This window comes from Lissotriton vulgaris, chromosome 10, assembly GCF_964263255.1.
Source record: "Lissotriton vulgaris chromosome 10, aLisVul1.2, whole genome shotgun sequence".
Lineage (NCBI taxonomy): Eukaryota > Metazoa > Chordata > Amphibia > Caudata > Salamandridae > Lissotriton > Lissotriton vulgaris.
The window spans coordinates 50909603-50924730 of record NC_141698.1 but is presented as its reverse complement, the minus strand read 5'-3'; the positions used below and the strand labels follow the sequence as shown (position 1 = coordinate 50924730).

Genomic DNA, 15128 nt, shown 5'->3' with positions numbered 1-15128 from the left:
GGTCCTCATCATCGGATCCACCCCCTCCGCCTGGGACGACTTATGGTGTCCGGCCGCAATGGAAGCTGCCCCCACCCCCACCGACCACGCACACATCCTGGGTGTGATCTAGACTCAAAGCTGTCTATGACTCAGCAAGTCGACGCCTTGTCCTCCTCCTGCTTCAACACCCTCTGCATGCTCGGCAAGATCTACAGATGGATCCCCACCGAAACAAGAAGGATGGTCACCCAGGGCCTCGTCGGCAGCCGGCTGGACTACAGCAACGCCCGCTATGCGGGAACCTCAGCCAAACTCCAGAAACTACTACAACGCATACAGAACGCCTCTCCACGTATCATCCTCAACAATCCACAGCCACATCACAGTCCACCTGAAAGGCCTGCACTGGCTCCCCGTCAACAAGAGGATCACCTTCAAGCTCCTCACCCACGATCACAAAGCACTCCACAACGCCGAACCAGCGTACCTCAAGGAACGACTCGCCTTCTACACACCGAACCGCCAGCTTCGCTCCGCTGACCTCACCCTCGTTCCGAGCATCTGATGAGCGACCGGTGGCGGCAGATTCTTCTCCAACCTCGCCGCCAAGTCTTGGAACACCCTCCCCCTCCGCCTACGACAGACCCAGAACTTGCTGACCTTCAGGAGACTTCTCAAGACCTGGCTGTTCAAGCAGTAGCAGCCCCCCCCCCTGCGCCTTGAGACCCTCACAGGTGAGTAGTGCGCTCTACAAATGGTATGATTGATTGATTTAGAGAGATTCTGAAAGGCGTATGATCAAAGTCTGCAGTTCCACACCTGGAGTCATTTATTGTGACATTTGGTATGGCTTTAGGGGATTGATCTAAGGAAAATACTCCTATGCTTCAATGAGGTGTGTCGAAGTAAATAAGTTGTGTGCGACTGAAGGGAGGAGTCCTAGGATAAACATGCATGGAATAGCTGGCCTTCATAAAGAGTCGCCCTATAGGAGGCCCAGGAAATGAGAAAAATTGAATTTTAAAGATCTTGTCTTGAAGTTTGGTTCAATGTTTTGATATCTTTAAAAATCCTATAAAAAGCGAATGCTGATTTCTTTGACATCAATAAGTTATGTGAATCTTTACAGCTTAACCTGATGCAAAAGGCTACACTTGGTATAACATCGCAATACAAAGAGCTGACTGGATTACCCATAGATAACTTGTTTGGTGTTCTTTAGTGGCTGCAGCAACTTTGTGCTCAATTGTGTACAGGCAGGGTGCTCAGTATTGGGAGTCAAGGGACACTAGCTAGCCTGATTTTCAGGATCACCCTATCCATATCTGATAACTTTTTAGTTTTATTGTATGTACCTTTATTTTGTGGATTTTTTAAAAATCTGACCTGGCTCTTGTTTAGAGTACAACTGTTGATGGGCTCCTGTTCTGCACCATCATTTATTGGTGTAATGTCTGATTTATGCAAGTTAGTTCATTTTTGGACGTACAGTTGCAAGTCTCACAAGTCACATATGACCTATAAAAGGACTATCACATTCACCCTAGATGTGTAACATCTCTTATGCACAATTTGTACTTTTTTCGCAGACCAAGGTTGGACACTTTGCCTCGCAGTTCTTGGGCTATCAACAGCACGATTCCCAAGAGCTATTGTCCTTCCTTCTTGATGGCCTCCATGAAGATCTGAACCGTGTCAAGCAAAAGGAGTATATTGAGCTGAGGGATGCTGAGGGCAGGCCGGACCAAGTGAGTGCCTCTGAAAATCAAAAGTTTGTCATGGGCATCTGAATTTTTCCCATTTGTGATTCAAGGCTACACCCACTGTAAAACTGTATTCTGACTTAGCAATTGTGTTAAAGCTGTTATTCTTGAACAGTTTCAGTCTTTGACTAAATCAGGAATTGTGTTGATAGTATTTGGTTCTGACAATTGCTAATTCTCTCTGTCATTATGTCAACCTTTTATTTTAACATTCAGAGCATGCACCCTGGGTTATACAGCATACAAGCTACATCCAATAGTGTATTTAAATAAAATCTATGCTTTGCTTACTTTGGCGTAACAGTCACTATTTTTAATGCAGTATGGACATGAGTTTTACTGCGATATGAAATATTGATGTCACAAGGGATGCCGAGCTCAGTTCTAATGTCCCGGTACAGAAATATGATAGACACTGATGTCGCAAGAGACCAGCAGGGAATGAACATGGATGTCTGAAGAGCCTAGAATGGAGTGGAAACTGACAGGTGGAAGTAAGGAGTGAAAAATTAGATCAGAACAGCTGGACTTGAATAGGGAACATGATACAAAAGTTGTGGGAAAGGGTGCTGCTGTAGAATAAAATATGTTAGGGGTATTAAGTGGCAAAGGTTCTGCTCATGGTGGGAACTCTTGACAGCTTGAGCAGGAGAACCAAAGAATGGTCATTTACAAGGTGGATCAGATGATACGTACAATCTGTGTGTACACTGTGGCTGATTGCAGATTTAGTTTGTACTGCTGAACTTTTTATCGATGAGCACTATAGAGGACTGCATTCTACTTTGCAGTGCCTCATTGCCCAATATTCTCATTTAATTGTACCACCCTACCCAACAGACATGTCTTACTTGGCTATAGCAGATTTACAAAAATCAGTTAACATGTCTGTAATTAAATTATGAAGGTAACCGTTTTTAGGTTAAAAGTGTAGATAGATTGTAGAGATCATGTCCCTGCTGATAAATATATTTGGGGGAGACTGTAGAGATAGTTGTCCCAAGACAGCAGTGAGAGTAAATGTTAAATGTGTATGTGAAATTTCTGTGCTATCTTCTTATCTTCTTTTAATAGACGTAGCACTGATCATACTTTTGGTTGTTTATTTTTTTTAAGTTAACAGGCCGCCTTATTACATTCTGATTTAGTGGTGCTTTACTACCACCAGAAAAAAGTGTTGGCCTGGTATTTTTTAAGAAATGGACTGCCTGGCAAACAAAAGCTGGATCATCTCTTATTGCTATGTTACCAAAGAAGTGTTTCTGTTCCATGCACAAGGAAGTAGTCCACTAGTGATATGATAATATTTATTGTACAGGTTAATTAAAACGTATACAAAAGCAAAAAAAAAAAACACAAGGTGCATTTTTTGTATCCTAAAATTACCCATCAGTCGACTGGTGGCATTTATATCCAAATGACTGCTTCTCATGTTACAGTAGTAGAGGTCTCTCCACCTACACCATCCCGTTTCAGCCAAGAATCAGACTTCCTGAAAAAGAGTCCCAGTAAGGGTGTCAGCAGTTGATATGAAGTCATGGTGTGGTACTGAACAGAGTTGTATTATGCCCCAGCAGTCTATTGCTACCTACCTAGAGTCATGACAAGTTGGACCCAATCCTTCTCGGGAGAGAAACAGATCACATAAAATGCCCATCTGCCGCCTCCTTTCATGCCATTGACAGCACAGTAACACAAAACTGCAGATACTTTTGCTGTACAGCCCAGAGGTGCAGGTATGGCGCCACATGAGTAGATCATTTAGAAACAAAACAATCGTACAGCTGCAACTAGTAATTGAATTTTGACTCCAATTTCTGCAGTGCGCATCCAGGTGCAGAAAATGAGACAGACCGTCTAGGATGCTGTAAATGGTTTATTGGCAATTGCAGAAGTCAAACATCAATATTCATATCTGCTGACCATGTCTAGAAGTTCACCTCTTTGACTCAGCAAATGTGATTCTATGTATATGCAACAGAAACAAGACTTTTCTGATAGATAATTCTAATCATAGATTCCTCATCTTGAGTATCCCACGAGCCAAACTAGATACGTAGAATTTCAAAAGCAGTTCTCCCGCATGCCAGCAGGTAGTGGTGTGACTCCCCTTTGGATTCATACCTCCCGGGAAGGGACTGAGCAGAGCTGCATAAGCACCAACCCTGTGCAGTGACGTTGGTTCCTTTCTTTCTGTGCCTCCCGTTGCGGTTCCCGGAGATCTGCTCCCAATTTTTGTCATTCTTAGGGCAAATCCAAAGCTATTAGACATTGTGCTAAGGAATCGTGTATCCTCTGTAAACTACAGGCTTCAAACCCTGCTGGGACTGTAGGAAGCCGATGTAATTTAAGGACGCGCACAATATGTGTCTTTGGTTCTGGTGGTCTGGTTAGAGTTCTCATGTCATGCGACGTGTGCCATTACGCACCTGTAAACTTTAAGAGATGAAAAAACAAAGCTCTACTATGCTGAAGAAAAGCAACTAGTCCTCACTGTTGATGCTCCGATCTTGTTACCACGCAAAGTTATGTGCCTGGCCATTTCTGCAAATGATTCACTTCCCACTCGAAGTCTTTGAGGTAGTTGAAGTCCGAACAGAAAATATGGATCTTCCCCCATTTTGCCCTTCTAGCTAGAGAGGATATGCAAAGGTAGCTAGATTAACATCGTACTCCATTGAAGACTCTGGTTTCTGAATCCCTTCGACAGCTTCACCATAAGGTCCTTGAATTCCCTGGGCCATTGCAACACCACTGCTGATAGCGGCCGTTGAGGAGACCATGCTGCATCTCTTTGGTGCATTCTGCCTTTCCTGCCTTGCCTTTTGGCACTGCTGAATTATCGGGCCACCATTTGGACTACTTCCAGGGGGGCCTGCTTCCGGGTAGTCTGTCCCCTTGGAATGCTTTACTGGGCTCATACTATATGTGATCTAGAATCCCACACTACCCCTAAAATCCATGCTGGTTTCCGTTGCACTAATGCTGACTTCACCGGTGCTGATGGAAGACCTGATGATGATACCTATTTCAGACCCCGAAGCGACTTCATCCCGAGCTCGGCCAATGTCCATCTATGAGATAACGAACGTCCAACTAGTCATCATGTAGCCTTACACATACTTTGCCTCTATCATTCGAGTTTCCATTCTTTTTGGGTGTGACTGTAACACTAAACGAGAAATGTAGCAACCACTAGGACACTGATGAAGAAGGGAAAGGTAATGGATTATTTTCCTCTTGCTGTACTGATAATGCAGTATAATATAATTTACAAAATGCAAGTTTGCTACACACTTCCCCTGAAAGGGAGCTCTTCAGTGAGAGAAAATAAAACCTCCATCAGAAGTTCTCTAACCAGGTCTGACCCAACCATTTAATGATGCCCTTACTCATGGTGTCTTGACTATATCCTGCAAACCTGATCCTTGCCACTCTGACCAGCAGTAGCTAGACATCATACATCTGCATGCCTGTTTCCTGATTTATCAAACAGGAGAGGTGAGCCTCGTTGTGATAAAATGGCGTTCTTTTGCAGTAACTCCCTCTCTTGCCTGGCTTTTGATGCAACTTTGACTGTGGACTACTGGGACCCTGCTATCTAGGTTCCCAGTACCAGAGCTCTTTCCCTAAAACATATCCACAATTGGTACATTGGTACTTCTGACCCCTGTAAGTCCCTTGTATGTGTTACCCTAGGTACCCAGGGCCTGGAAGCTGAAGAGGGTCCCCTTTGAGGCCCTCACTGGGACCATGCCACTGACCTTGCAGCTTGCATGCCCCTGTGAGTTGAAAAACAAAAAAGTCAACAGGGCACCCTGCCTGGGTACTTTGCCAGCCAGCATATCCTGAAGGTATACGTAAGTCACCCCTCTAGCAGGCCTTACAGCCCTTAATGCAGGGCACACTATACTACAGGTGAAGGCCTATCTGCATGAGTATTAACGCCCCTTCAATACTTAAGTCAATTCTTAAATATTGTAAGTGCCAGGGAAGCCATAAGGAGTACGTGGGTAGGAAATTCGACTACTCGAGTTCCCCAGTACCATGATAGCTTCACTGCAGCCATCATGGTACCAAACCACTAACTCCTGGTAATAAATCCACACTGAAGCCAGTGTGAGATTTGTTAAACCATGTGCTCAGAGGGCACCTCAGAGGTGCCCCCTGAAAACCTAACAACCCTGGGGCGGTCACTGACTGGCTTTAGGCAGCTGGCCATACACAGACAAGTTTCTGGACCCTGGGTGGAAAACCTCTGCTCTCTGGGACCAAAAAAAAAATGTACATCCTGGTCAGAGGTATCCAAGCTCCTCTCCTAGGATGGCCCAGTGCTCGAAGAGGTAGGCTTCAAAGACCTGCTGCCTTTGTAATGTGACCCCCAGTCTTTCCTGCTAGCAGCAGATAGAAGCCCCTGGTTTACACCCCCACTTTGGGCGGAAGCATCTGTGGGAAAACTTAGAAAAATAGCAGGTGTGCCCACCTCTGCCAACTCCACCCCTAAGTTGGGGGAGGTGAGGTGAAGTGAAGCACATCTTTTACTCCCCTCCATCTTGTAGATGAGGTGATCCCTCTAATCAGGGCTAGGTCTATGCCCCCTCCCACAGGATGGTGGCATAATAGAGGTTGTAGTCACCCAGGTTAGCTGCCCATTGACCCTAACTGCTACTTCCCTACAATGCCTCCTAAATTTAGTATTTAGATCGCTCCCTCAGACCTAAAACTCAGATCTGAGTCACCTGGCTACAGTAGTAGCCAGGTGACTACAACTGACTTGGCTCTATCTGCCTGTCTCCAGCTTCAATCGATCTTGCAACACTGACCTCCAAAGCCCCTGGGAGGACTGTTGCTTTCAATAAAGACTCCAGTGTCCTGAGGACAGCAGACATGTCCAGAAGACTCCGGATCAAGGTGGTTCCCTGTCCCCAGCCCACTCCGCACCTGACGCCCACGGCCAGAGCCTGAGTGGCTCTCCTATGCAATGAAGTCTGCCCATCAATCATGACCTTCTGTCCAGCGTTGGCTGACCTCTCCTGCCCACCACGACTGCGCCTGCAGTGTGAATCCAGAGGCTCTCCGCGAACAGCTCTGTTAAGAAGACTTCGATGTCCAAAGGCACCCCTGCACTCGAAGCCCCTGGACCTTGGCGAACTGAACTGACAGCCCCTCTACAACTCCTTACATCCCAACATACTTCTGCAGTCGTTGGTCTTCCTCTGGCAAACTCTGGTGCCATGCCTACTGCGTCTTTGCCGGCAGGAAAATCCTGATTGAAAATCATCGGACGCCCAACGTCTAATTTACACCCTGCACCTGCCCGCCCCTATGCCGCTGGGGGCATATGTTTGGTGCTGCTTTTTCCCCCCACCGCCTTGTGCTGGTGCTAACCCCCAAACCTTGGCCCCTGCAAACGATTTACTTACTTGCAAGCAGTTTGGCTCCGGCACCCCCCGTTTCCATTGGAAAGCATTTGGTCCAACTCCGATTTTGACCTCCGCACCCGGCTGCCCATGTGCTGCTGGTAGTGCAGTTTTGATACTTAACTGACACCTGGCCCTTGCTGGCTTTTAGCTCCGAAAACTGATATTGTAATTTCGATACTTACCCGTTTACCGCAATATTGTTTTATCAATATGATAACAATGGACAGTGTGAAAAAGTTTCCAAATGTTCCTTTTTAAAAGTGAAAAGTATTTTTAATTAAAAACATACTTACCTTATTATGAAGACCTGCGTCTTAAAGTACAATTGGAGCATAATTTTATAAAAATTGGTCTGGATCTCCTTTAGTTATGTGTCCATTATTGATCATGTGTGTGCAATAAATGTTGTTCACTCCTCTGTGTTAAGCCTAAGGTTACTCGCACACTCCACCGCTCATAAAGCACTTTGGGGTTTGCATTGAGCCCTGTACACTTTTGGGGAGCCCCTGGACTCTGTGCATGGTATTACCACCTAGTGATATCATATACAGAGCCAGCTTCCTAAACACCCCAACAAATTCTTCTTTTTCTCTATGAACACAAAGAAATCACACTTGTGTCATCTACAAACTCCAGGAGCCACTATCCTCAATTCAGCCACAGGAAGAGTTTATCTCTGTCCAGCGATAGCGATGTCATTACAAAGGCTTCTTCCCCTTTACCAGATGTCAGGTCTTCTTACTGAGGATGATTACAAAACTGTTTGGAATGATAGCATCTTGTATTGCTCTAATTCCAAATGCAAAGTTACATACATGCTTTCTACAAGAGTGACTTCCTAGGCAGTGCTCAAAGGCTACGAGCAAGTGGGAGGGTGTAGTGTAGGAGGAGGCTTGTGTTCAGTAGGAGCTATAATGGTGGAAAAATAATAATTTGTTACTGAGGTTGTAGATCGAAGACCAGATGTGACCATCAATATAGACCTCTCCCTCCGGATTTGGTGATATCTTACGGGCAACATCACAATCTAGGGCCTGTGTTACCCACAACAGCCTATGTGTGTTGAAACTCATGGCACTGCAGTTGCCCCTCTCAGCTTTTTAGACCCAAATTTGCCAGGTTTCTCATCCGAACAGACATGATCTCCATGTATTAGAGAAAGACACAGGAGGACATTTAATTATTACAGCTGTCAAAAATTGCTGAAGTAGCTGGGTGTTGGGCAATACACCAGCAGGTGTCTTTGCTGGCACAGCACCTCTTGAGGTTGACAGCGTTTTTTCAGATCTCCTTAGCGGGAGCTACTAGTACCCTCAAGTGTGTCAGATCAGCTCCCATGTACTAAATTGTTACTTCCAACTTTGGGTCACGCCAATAATAGACCTTTCTGCTACACTTGCCATCCAGCTATATTCTCCTGCAGCCTTTAGATAATGCCATTCTGGATGATCTGGTCGGGTTTTATCTGCATAAGCTTTTAATCTGCTCCCATTTATTCCATAGGTTAGTCTGAAATATGTGACGGGTACCAGTGACTAATTCGCAGCTAATATGGTGGGACAAATGTGGTTTTCTCTTTTGCTCTATTAGAGCTTCAGGCTGCAAAACCATTGTTACAGTTAAGTAGCCTGCTTCTTCTCTTTTCCTAGAGATGTTAATTCACTCTAACAAATTACCAGTGCATCCAGATTTGCTCGTGCAACATCAAGGCAAGCTGCTACACCGCAATATTAAGACAATACATGGTGGGATTAGGAACCTTGGGTTTTAGAGTTTGGACACCTACAGCTTCTACAAGAATGCATGGTATTAAAAAAAGGAAGCTAGAAGGAAAAGCCTGCCATAATTGTATGTTTTTCACCTATGTGAAAAGCTGTACACTTCCATAAAGACTTGTACATCCAGCCCTTCGAGGTAATGGTACCAAATATTATTTTCAGACTCTTACACCACCACATATGAGGACTTACCTACCACTCTTTTCGAGTACTCTTAGCAGTGATTGCTGCTTACATACAAAACAGACAACATTAGACTATCTTTCAAATTCTTGTTAAAGCATAAATGAAAGGTGGTGGAGTAATCCCACACCCCCAGACAACCACCATTCTCGTCTTGGGATCTTTAATATTGCCTTCACAAGGCTCATGAGAAAACCATTTGAGTCCTTTTGTCCTGCAATTTCTCTTAGTTAATGTGGTTTCCATGTGGCTATCACTTCCCATAGTAAAGTTGATGAACTCCACTTTTTGTCAGGGGAGGAACGTTTTATTGAGGTGTGTAACCATCAGGTTGTCCTTGGAACTATCCCTCTTTTTTTTATTGCTGAAAGAAGTATTGTCATTTTGTGTGAATCAAGTCCATTAACTTGTACAGCGTTTTTCCGAAGTTCCGTCCGCATTTTAGATTTTAAAAGAGCTATTATGTACTTTTTAGACTGCACTCAACCCTTTAAGAAAACCAAGCCACTCTTCATTGCATTTTACACAGCCTCCACTTCTGAATGCATTTTCTAGAGCAGTTCTAGCCATGTGAATTGTTAAATGTATCCAAACCTTTTATGCAAAAATCAAATGCGAGTTACACTCTATTCCTAGGACACATTCTACATATAAGAGTGCCTCATTGGCCTTCTGGTGTGGTATCTATCTCACAGATCTGTTTAAAGCTGCAACATGGTCCCCCTATCTCAAAAAATGGCACAGGTCGGGCAAATTGTATTGAATACACTGTGCCAAATGTGTCTGCCTCTGCTCACAAGCCACCATCTTATGGACTGGGTACTGCTCTCAAGTCTCTATACAGCATTGTGATTTAAAGTTGCATATGGTGCAATCGAAACAAAAATGTTTACTTCTCTCTAACAGTTGTTTTGCAGTTTGTTGTTCAGTAGATTCACATGCACCCTGCCCTCCTCCCAGAATGGAGGCCCTGCACAAAGGTGTGGAATCTTAGTTCACCTTATTCTAACAATATATGTTAATAAAGCTACGTGTCTGCATGTATATACATACCTTTTACAAAAGAAGAAATCTGATGGAATCTGTGTGCTTCTGTCTTGTGAGTTTCAGGGCATTATGAAGTCCCCTTGAAACTGAAACCTCTACTTAAAGTAAAAACAGCTTGCAGTCTGCTGCCCAACACTAGATTGCAGGAGTGTGCCCAACATGTGAATTTAGAGCACAAGGAGATGCAAACTGGGTGTTACAGTAAAGGGGCTATTTGATTTTTGCACATGCTCTTAATATTCTACATCCTACCTGACACTTTATTTGATATCAAGGGGGGAGAGATGCAATTTAACATGCCGATTGAGTCAAAGGCTGGTTGTATTGTAGGCTTTGGAGTCTATAGTCTTGAGTCTTTACACAGTGGCTGAAACCCATTTTTAAGATTTATTTTATTAAATAGATACTACTCACAGTCCAGCTACTATTATGGAATAATGTGCATTATAGAACTCAATTATTGCTTCAATCCCTCTTATGGATAACCTGCAGTGTTACAGGTATGTCAGTGCCTCTTCTGTTCCCTTGCTCTTGACTGGTACCTGCACTCCCTCAGTCTCAAAGCTTGTTTCTTGTTTTCCTGTCAGGAGGTTGCAGAGGAGGCGTGGCGAAATCACAAGAGGCGAAATGATTCCATCATCGTGGACATTTTCCATGGTCTTTTCAAGTCCACCCTAGTGTGCCCTGAGTGTGGAAAGGTGTCTGTGACCTTTGATCCATTCTGCTACTTGAGCGTGCCTCTTCCCATTAGCAAGGACCGGCAGATGGAGATCTTCTTTGTCTCCATGGACCCTAGGAAAAAACCCGAGCAGGTACTTGATGTACAAGTGATGACTAATATTATAACATTAATAGATGTTATTGTTGATTAATTAAAACCATTTTTCTAAATTAGTAAAACCAATCAATTAAAATGACCCAGTTTCCAATTGCTTTTTAAAGAGTAAATGTGTCAAAGTTATAGCCCTAATAAAACAGTAACGCTCGATCATCCTCCATACCTCATTGCGCATAGTTGCTGTCATGCATTCAAGTAAATTCGCCGCAATTTGGACATTTTGAATGCTTATTGTAAATCTCTAATCTGTGAGACAATCCTTTTTGATCATTTAAAAAAAGACCTAAGCCATTTTTGTCTCTTTTAAACGTTGACTACTGCTCTACCAGTGTACTTAATTTTGACTTGCAGAATGTTTTGCTCTATTATTAAGACGTATACCTGATTTTCTATGGATCCTCCCTGTCCTGAGATCTCATAATTTGGGTTCCTTACACCAATGTGTTTCAGTCACAGTTTCTTCTGTTGCTAGGGGTTCTGCTCATAACTATAGAAGTGCACCCTAATCTCTGAAAGGAGCACACCTGTTATCTTATTGGAAATTCATACTTACCTGTACATATTCACCACAATCCTGGCGGTAATATTCTTTGATTTTCTTCTGCTAAGACTCATTTATGCCTGATTGTGCACATCAGTCCTAACCCACGGCACTCCCTGATTTTCCAGTACTCGGGCCAACACTATACCTTGCCAGTGCACCTCATGCCTAACTACACACCTCTGCTGTGGCAGACACGCATAGCCATTACAGTTTACCAGCTTCTTCAGCATCGTGCCTTTGCTATTTAAGCACTAAGAGTTAGAGCTCTAAGTGCACCTCAATCCTGCTGTCCAAGGCTACGTGCTACTTCTTTTGTTTTTAAAATGATATAAAAATAATATATACCCAATTTGATCTGTGAACCTTTCCCTTCATACAAGGGTACAGGGGGTCTGGCCACCTTTCTACCGCCCCATTGAAATGGAGTACAGCACACAGGGTGATATACCTTTTAGTAGTCCTTGAAAACATGTGATTGTTGATTTATACAACAAAAAGCTATTACAGATGTATTCACTAGGCAGAAGGATTATGTACAGCTTATGACCTTGTTTATTTGTAGTGCTGACTGTTGAATCAGTCATTTTGCAAGCCTGTTTTCTCAGAGTTGCTGCATGTTTCTTATATGCAGTTGTTGTCTTTAATTTTTGCAAGATTGCTTTTGTGTTTTTCGAATCTGTACTTTTTCTCTGATTTTCTCGTCCTTTCTATCCTTCAGCACCGACTAATTGTACCAAAGGCTGGCAAGGTTCTCGATCTGTGCTTTGTTCTCTCCAAGCATGTGCGGGTTCCTCCTGAGCAGGTAAGTGTCTTACTATGAGAAGTGAAGCAAAATAAGTTGTAAGTGTCCAAATATTAAATATAGTAGATGTTGATGTAGGTCCTGGGAGAAAAAGGTCCTAGCATTTTGAGAAAATGGAATACAGTGAAGGGGAAAAGTGGGAGCTTGCAGAAACCAGTTCCAAGGTGGAAATCTGAAAAACTCTACAGCCGCTGATTACCTGTTAATTTATTTACATTCACAGTACCTTTAGTAGGCTGGCTTAGTATATGGTGCTCACGTATGCAAGTGTAGCCCGCTGCACTAATCCAGACAACCCTTATCGTGATTGTAGGAGTATAAGATAACCTTACAGAGCTCTCTAAGTGGTAGCTGTGGAGAGCAGCCTACAGGCTTAGTCCAGTGGAGTGTAAAGCAGCTTGTTTTACCAGTACTAATCATATAGTGTAGGTTAAATGATAAATAACCACACAGTGTAGTTATAAAAATATGTATTTATAATAAACACTCTTTAACACATTGCAATATCTCCTACCTGGAGATATTATCACAATACACACAATACTTTGAGAATAGAAGACGTACGTAGCACAAATTCACACTGGTCGGCAGGGGTAGACCAAACCATATACTAATAAAGTGGAATGTGACCCATGACTTAAGTCGAGACTAGACCCAGAATATCTAGAAGAGCTGGGGACTCAAGGAGCCACCCAAGGTAAGTACCCAGGAACCACACGGAGGCCCTGTGCAGAGTGGGAACACTACCATGTGCTCAATACAAGTCAACGGGTAAGTTGCGTTGTCGGTGTTAAGAAGGACCCTTCCCAGAGGACCCTGAAGAAGCCCAGTGGAAGATGAAAGGTTGGAGAATCACCCCACCCGTAGCTACCTCGTGCCCCAGGATATCTACAACCGGGTAGCCGGGTGCTTAGGTGCAAAGTGATGTCAGAAACCGCCGTGGACCACAATGGAGGACTTTAGTGAAGAAGCCGCTGGCAAAGAAGGTGAAAAAGTCCTTTGGAACCCAAAGGTGGATTGAGGAAGAGCAGTACCTGCAAACAGAGCAGATAGTCTATGCCACTCAGGAGTGACCTGGAAGCACGGAAGACGAATTCCCACCGATGTCTGAAGATGCAGTATAGTTGACGTGACCTTGGCGCTGCACTTGTGCTGACCAGGCGACGCTGTGGAAGATCAGGAGCCGTTCACGAGCTATCCCACATCGGATGTCAAAAGCCAGGGGGTCAGTGTCCTCCGGGAGCACCAACAATCCTTGGCAACGGCAATAAATGAAGTAGACGAAAAAGGTGCAGTGTCTGGACCAGCAAGGTGCAAGGGACTCACCACGAACAGTTAAGTCAGAGCAGGCCCGAGCAAGCAGGGGAGCCCACTGGAGGCAAAGAAGACCCTCAAGAAGACCCACAGGCCGTAGGCGCAGGAGCTGCAAAAGGACCTTGAGCAGCTCACCAAGGATGAACGTCCATGGTGCAGAGGATGCAGTGAGGACAAAAATCTTGGTAGTAAGAGCTGCTTGAGGCTGAAGCTTCTTGGAACCTGAAGATCTCTGGTGGCGAGCGTCAACAAGTCTTGACACCGGCAAGTTGACACTGTGCACAAGGGTACTGCTTCGGTGGTTCAGACGAGGGATACTGGCTTCACACTTGCTGTGAAGACCGTGCAGGCCTTGAGGGAGTTGCAGAACCACCACCTGTGTTGCTGAACGTTTCGAAATCCGTGGGAGCTCAAGAAAAGCAGACCCGTCAGCTTTGTTGCGGGCCTCCAGATGCAGGGAAGTGACTTTCACTCCAAAGGAATTTCCTTTGGGTGTCTTGGATGTCCACAGGCCTGTAGAAGAACCTTTATGGAGCACAGGCACAGATGACGCAGAAGACTGGCAGGACGACCAGACCAGGAGCAGCAGGAGTCTTTCCATTTGTAGACTTGGTTTCCAAAGCGAAGTCCAAAGTGCTTGGACGGTTGAAGATTAAATGGTTTCGGATCTGAATCTTGTCCCACAACAAATCTAAGGAACCACCCTAAGGTAAGCCCTTAAGTACCCTAAAGAAAGGGTTCGGACGATTCAGGGGTCCCTCCCACAAGAGGGGCTGGACAGTGGGGAGAATACTCCTATGGCCTTTGTCCAGTTTTGCACCAGAGCGGGAGCCAACTGCTCCCTGAACTGGTTCCAACTGGAGTATGCATGGAAGGCACCAAATGTGCCCTTCAAAGCACTCTAGTGGTGCTGGCAAGTGCCCCCACCCTGGTGCTAACACCAGCTTACACAGGCTGCAATGGCAGCAGGGTTGGAGTCACAATTTGAGTGGTCTCCCATGGGTAGCATAATACATGCTTCAGCCCATGGTGGACCCCTGGTGTTCCTATGCCCTGGGTACCTTAGTACCTTATACTAGAGACTTAGGGCAGAGGCAAGGAAAAGCGGGAGAAGTAACAGCTGCTGTGTCAAAAATATGTAGTGTGTGTAGAATGAGTTATGATGAGTTCCCCTTGAAGCATTTGTCCTAGTGATTAAAACACTGAATCCCTCTGCTCCAATCCCCTGTACACTAACTTCACTCTCTCCTTTGTCAGATGATGGTGGCAGATGTCTTCAGTCATCGGTTCTACAAGATCTACCAGATGGAGGAGTCCCTGAACTCCATTCTGGACCGGGATGACATCTTCATGTGAGTGACACCAGCTGTAACTTGGCGGGGAGAAAATTGGTATGAGGTGTTAATCTTAATTTCTTGTAAAAGCATTGGCCTCATGGCCATTCGTCAAGCTAT

The 15128-nt window shown here is 44.6% G+C and overlaps 1 protein-coding gene across 1 annotated transcript in view; it reads left to right on the top strand.

The window, feature by feature from the left end:
* USP11 (ubiquitin specific peptidase 11) overlaps window positions 1–15128 on the top strand; it is a 280476-nt gene that overhangs the window by 124506 nt on the left and 140842 nt on the right. The window contains exons 9-12 of the mRNA XM_086940434.1: window positions 1572–1730; window positions 10764–10988; window positions 12277–12360; window positions 14932–15026. Coding sequence (XP_086796560.1) covers window positions 1572–1730; window positions 10764–10988; window positions 12277–12360; window positions 14932–15026 — 563 coding nt within the window. The remainder of the gene's footprint in view (window positions 1–1571; window positions 1731–10763; window positions 10989–12276; window positions 12361–14931; window positions 15027–15128) is intronic.